General features: G+C 48.8%; 1 protein-coding gene across 1 annotated transcript; it reads left to right on the top strand.

The window, feature by feature from the left end:
• Window positions 1-504: 504 nt before the first annotated feature.
• Window positions 505-3,592, top strand: LOC123965966 (regulator of G-protein signaling 3-like). The gene is made up of 5 exons (XM_046042243.1): window positions 505-584; window positions 681-775; window positions 2,181-2,234; window positions 2,825-2,885; window positions 2,982-3,592. The coding sequence occupies exons 1-5, from the start codon at window positions 546-548 to the stop codon at window positions 3,048-3,050; spliced, it is 318 nt and encodes a 105-aa protein (XP_045898199.1). The 5' UTR covers window positions 505-545; the 3' UTR covers window positions 3,051-3,592.
• The last annotated feature ends 2,149 nt before the right edge of the window (window positions 3,593-5,741 follow it).

Below are 5,741 nucleotides of genomic sequence, written 5' to 3' on the forward strand. Positions count from 1 at the left end.
CTGGTGGTCTGCAGTCTGCTGTGGGAGAGAGGGAGCTGCAGCTCCAGCTGGTGGTCTGCAGTCTGCTGTGGGAGAGAGGGAGCTGCAGCTCCAGCTGGCGGTCTGCAGTCTGCTGTGGGAGAGAGGGAGCTGCAGCTCCAGCTGGCGGTCTGCAGTCTGCTGTGGGAGAGAGGGAGCTGCAGCTCCAGCTGGCGGTCTGCAGTCTGCTGTGGGAGAGAGGGAGCTGCAGCTCCAGCTGGTGGTCTGCAGTCTGCTGTGAGAGAGAGGGAGCTGCAGCTCCAGCTGGTGGTCTGCAGTGGAGAGGTGACACCCAGTGAAGGAAACACCAAGTTGAACCAGAGGAGGCTGACCCTGGAACACCAACAGCCAGGGACCGTTAGAGAACCTGTGGCTCGGTCTCAGGTGGGAACACCTGGCAGGTACAGGCTCTCTGTCCCACAGGGCTGCTGGTGATCTGGGTCTGAATGAACCAGAGGAGAATTGGAAGTAACAGAAAATGTCTTTGTTTCCTGTCTCTGTCTGCAGTCCACGAAGCCAGAGGGCTGATGGGAAAATCCCAAAGGTCATGTGACTCATATGTGGAGGTAAAGAAAGCTTCAGGTGTTCCAGCAGTTTATTGATCAGAGATTTAAACTGATCAGCAGATAAAATCTGGAATCTGTTTTTATTTCTGTGTGTAGCTGGCAGTGACCTCGAACCTCGACCGCGGCATCAGGATGACGACTCCGACCGTCCTGAACAACAAGAACCCAGAATACAAACACAGCTTTACACTGTGAGACACACACACTCTTTAGTTTGGCCGTCTGTACTCTGAACAAAATTATAAACGCAGCAATTTTGTTTTTGCCCCCATTCATCCTGAGCTGAACTCAAAGATCTAAGACCTTCTCTATGTACACAAAAGGCCTATTTCTCACAAATAGTGTTCACTAATCTGTCAAAATCTGCGTTAGTGAGCACTTCTCCTTTGCCCAGATAATCCATCCACCTCACAGTTGTGGCATATCAAGATGCTGATCAGACAGCATGGGGATTGCACAGGTGTGCCTTAGGCTGGCCACAACAAAAGGCCTTAGGCTGGCCACAATAAAAGGCCATAGGCTGGCCACAATAAAAGGCCTTAGGCAGGCCACATCAAAAGGCCACTTTTATTGCCCAATGAAAAAACTCACTATGAATCACAATTTGTCAACGTTATAAATACTTTGGGCATGTTTGTATTTGTGTGTGTGTCTGCATGCATGTACAGTATAATATATATGTATAATATGTGTGTATGCAGTATAAATATAAGTCTCTGAGCTCGAGTCTGAGTCAAGTCTCAAGTCACTCGTGATTATAATGAATGTTGCATCACCTGCTGCGTCCAATCCAGGCTGCTAATAAAACTGCAGAGCTGTAAGGGATTCTGTATCTGTGACCTGTTTTTCTTACAGAGCACAACCATGTGATGTGCAATGCAACTAATGACAGCTTATAAACTACTGTAAGTCCACACCAACCGCAGACTCTCAAACCCAGTGTAACTTTAACTAAATAAAACTGTAACTTTACATGATCAACAATAAATCTGTAACCTGTTTGCAGCCACAGTTAATAATTACCGTGAAGGCAGCCAGCGGGACGTAAAGGATTACGTTAATCGAGCACCACAAGTTTTCACAAACGCTCATTCATCTTTTCATAACGAACGACAGTCGGAGTTAAACTCTCGTAGGTCATAGCTAAAGCAAGCTAACGTTAGATGGTTAAAGCTGAGCTAAACATGTTCACTAACCTCAGGTTACTAACCTATTTTGCGTTCAACGCTTCTTTGTTTGGGTCTTGTTTATGTTTAAAGTTTATGATGAACGGCTCAGCAGCTGTTTGTTGTCCTCTCTCACGTGTAGCAGCTGATGCTACGTGTTACGTAGGCAGGTTACAGGTAACGCAGGGAGGGAATAACGGCACGCTCATCAGACGCTTCCTAAAAATAAACATTGTTCACGAGTCCCGCACCTCGAGTCTCAAGTCACTGTGTGTGCGACTTAAGTCGGACTCGAGTCCGAGTCTCTAACTCGAGTCCCCGTCTCTGGTGAAAACAAAGCATCATGTTGTTGCAGCTCTGCGCTGAAGATCTTTGACGTTTCAAACATTCAGTTCTACATATTAACTCTGTGTGTGTGTGTGTGTTTCAGGTGTATCCTTGACGACCTCATCCTGAACAGGCTGTTGGTTTCTGTGGTCAGCAGGTCAGTAATGACATCAGAGCTGAAGCCCCGCCCACTCTCTTCCTCACTCTTAGCAGCTGGTTCAGGATCAACCTGTTCTCAGTCCCGAGTCATCACACACATGCACGCTTGGTCGAGACCCGTCAGTTTGTAACGCTCTGGGGGAAACCCTGTAGGGTCTTTTCTCACTAAAGGAAGAGTGAGGACGAGGACCAGAAGCTGGACCTTCAACCAGGAGACCGCCGCTAGTTTCCCGTCTCACATTTAATGTTTAAGTTATGTAACTTTAGTAATTAAGTATTTTAACCCAAACCAGGGGCAGCACGGTAGCCTAGTGGTTAGCACTGTTGCCTCACAGCAAGAAGGTCCCAACTTCGAACTCCGGTCATCCCGTCTGTGTTGAGTTTGCATGTGCCTGGGTTCTTTCCTCCCACCGACTGGTGACCCTAAATTGTCCTTAGTAGTTGTTTTGTTTCTATGTGTGGCCCTGCGATGGACTGATGACCTGCCCCCGCCTTCCGTCAGTTCATCAGTGCGTCCTCGTTAACCCGAGGAACCTGACACCTGACATCTCTAACACACCTGTCCACCTGCTCCCTCTGTCTCCCCAGGTGCGGCCAGCTGATTGGATGCATGAGCTTTGGGATTGGTTCTCTTGTCTCTTCCTCTAAGGTCAGTTTAAACCAATCAACAGACAGAGAATCCTTCATGGTGACTGGCTGCAGGGAGCGGCCTTTTTTCATGTTTTACCTGTGTTTCACCTGACAGGTGAGTCCCAGCAGCCTGTCCACACTTCAGGCTTCCAGCTTCCTGTCGGTGGTGACGGGCGCTGATTGATCCATTAGTTGATAAAAAGAAAAGAAACTCACTCGGGCCTTTGGGCTTGAGTTTTCTGATATTTTATCATTTACTTGAATTTATTTATTTATTTGAAGTGATGAAGTGATTAATCAGATGAGTTAGTTTCGGCCATAGTTCCAGGAGATGAATCCACCTGCAGAGCTTCATGTGGAGCGTCTCACTGCAGAGAAGTCTTTTCTTTTGAGCGTCGATCAGCATCTTTGTAATTATCTTCAAAACACCAACAAGAATCAGAGACAACATGAAGCCTTTCTCTGACGCGACGTCGACATGTGACAGTCTGTAGGAAAAGAAAAGAGAGCCTCTCAGCGGCTCAGGCTGAGGGCAGGGATCCAGCTTCATGCACATGTTTAATCCCACTCTGAGCTTTAATGAGATGCTGGCCCCGCCCCCTCTGTGTCGGCAGCGTGTGACTGGTTGGTTCTACCTGCTGGGGGAGGAGTTTGGGAGGAGCAAACACCTGAGAGTGACATCACAGCAGCGCAAACCAATGAGGAAGCCAGAGGACGCACCAGCAGGCCGTGGTGAGTTGAAACTGTCTGATGCTGCTGCAGCGTGATTGGCTGAAATGAAGAATGTGACCCTGCTGATAGCTGATTGGTTAACTCAGAGTTAACAGCTGATAACAAGGGGCAGGGTCAGTTAGAACTACACAAACAAACTAGGGCGGTGGCGGTTTGCTATCATCTCTACAGGAACATGTTCAGGGTAAAACGAGCAGGTCACAGTTCTGCAGGGAGGCCGGAACCAGCAGGACCTCAGGTCTTCAGTCCTGACCGGCTGCAGGAAGTCCCAGGTCTTTAACCTCTGTAGGGTCGTCAGGGTGACGCAAACCACCTGCTGCGTCTCGGACGAGCCATCAAATTCAAAATGGCCTCCCTCACTGTTACACAGAGACAGACACAGAGACACACACACACACAGAGAGACACAGAGAGACACACACAGAGACACACACAGGCACAGAGAGACACACGGAGACACACACACACAGAGACACACACAGGCACAGGGAGACACACACAGGCACACAGAGACACACACACACAGAGAGACACAGAGAGACACACACAGAGACACACACAGGCACACACACACAGAGAGACACAGAGAGACACACACAGAGACACACACAGGCACAGAGAGACACACGGAGACACACACACACAGAGACACACACACACAGAGACACACGGAGACACACACACACACAGAGACACACACAGAGAGACACAGAGAGACACACACACAGAGAGACACACACAGAGACACACACAGGCACAGAGAGACACACAGAGACACACACACACAGAGACACACACGGAGACACACACGGAGACACACACGGAGACACACACGGAGACACACAGAGAGACACACGGAGACACACACGGAGACACACACACACACAGAGACACACACAGAGACAAAGAGAGACACAGAGAGACACACACACACACACAGACAAAGAGAGACACAGAGAGACACACAAGGAGACACACACAGGCACAGAGAGACACACAGAGACAAAGAGAGACACACACACAGAGACAAAGAGAGACACACACACACAGAGACAAAGAGAGACACACACACAGAGAGACACAGAGAGACACACACAGAGACACACAGAAACAAAAAGAGATACACTAACACAGACACACACACAGAGACAGAGAGAGACACACACAGAGACAGAGAGACACACACAGAGAGACACACACACAGAGACCCACACAGAGAGACACACAGAGAGACACACAGAGAGACACAGAGAGACACACACACAGAGACCCACACAGAGAGACACACAGAGAGACACAGAGACACACAGAAACAAAAAGAGATACACAGACACACACACAGAGACACAGAGACCCACACAGAAACACACACAGAGAGACACAGAGACACACAGAAACAAAAAGAGATACACAGGCACACACACAGAGACAGAGAGACACACACACAGAGAGACACACAGAGATACACAAACACAGACACACACAAACACAGACACACACACACACAGACAGAGAGACACACACACACAGACAGAGAGACACACACAGACAGAGAGACACACACAGACAGAGAGACACACACACACAGACAGACACACACACACAGACAGACACACACACACAGACAGAGAGACACACACACACAGACAGAGAGACACACACAGACAGAGAGACACACACACAGACAGAGAGACACACACACAGAGACACAGAGAGACACACAGAGACACACACAGGCACAGAGACATGCGGAAACACACAGAGACACACACACAGAGACACACACACAGAGACAAAGAAAGACATAGAGAGAAACACACACACAGAGACAAAGAGACACAGAGAGACACACAGAGACACACACAGGCACAGAGACATGCGGAGACACAGAGACACACACACACAGAGACACAGAGAGACACACACACACAGAGACACAGAGAGACACACACACAGAGACCCACACAGAGAGACACACACACAGAGAGACACACACACACACACAGACACACAGATACACACACAGACACACAGATACACACACAGACAGACACACACACACACACACAGACACACACACACACACACACACACACAGACACAGACACAGATACACACACACACAGACACACACACACAGACA

The sequence above is a fragment of the Micropterus dolomieu genome, unplaced genomic scaffold, assembly GCF_021292245.1.
Source record: "Micropterus dolomieu isolate WLL.071019.BEF.003 ecotype Adirondacks unplaced genomic scaffold, ASM2129224v1 contig_12080, whole genome shotgun sequence".
NCBI classification, from domain to species: domain Eukaryota; kingdom Metazoa; phylum Chordata; class Actinopteri; order Centrarchiformes; family Centrarchidae; genus Micropterus; species Micropterus dolomieu.

What these genes read in the sequence shown, in the direction of transcription:
- LOC123965966 (XM_046042243.1), top strand. Translation starts at nt 546, where the DNA reads ATGGGAAAATCCCAAAGGTCATGTGACTCATATGTGGAG. An exon ending in TACAAACACAGCTTTACACT is followed by an intron (nt 776 to 2,180) that starts GTGAGACACACA and finishes TGTGTGTTTCAG; the next exon opens with GTGTATCCTTGACGACCTCA. An exon ending in CTCTTGTCTCTTCCTCTAAG is followed by an intron (nt 2,886 to 2,981) that starts GTCAGTTTAAAC and finishes TTCACCTGACAG; the next exon opens with GTGAGTCCCAGCAGCCTGTC.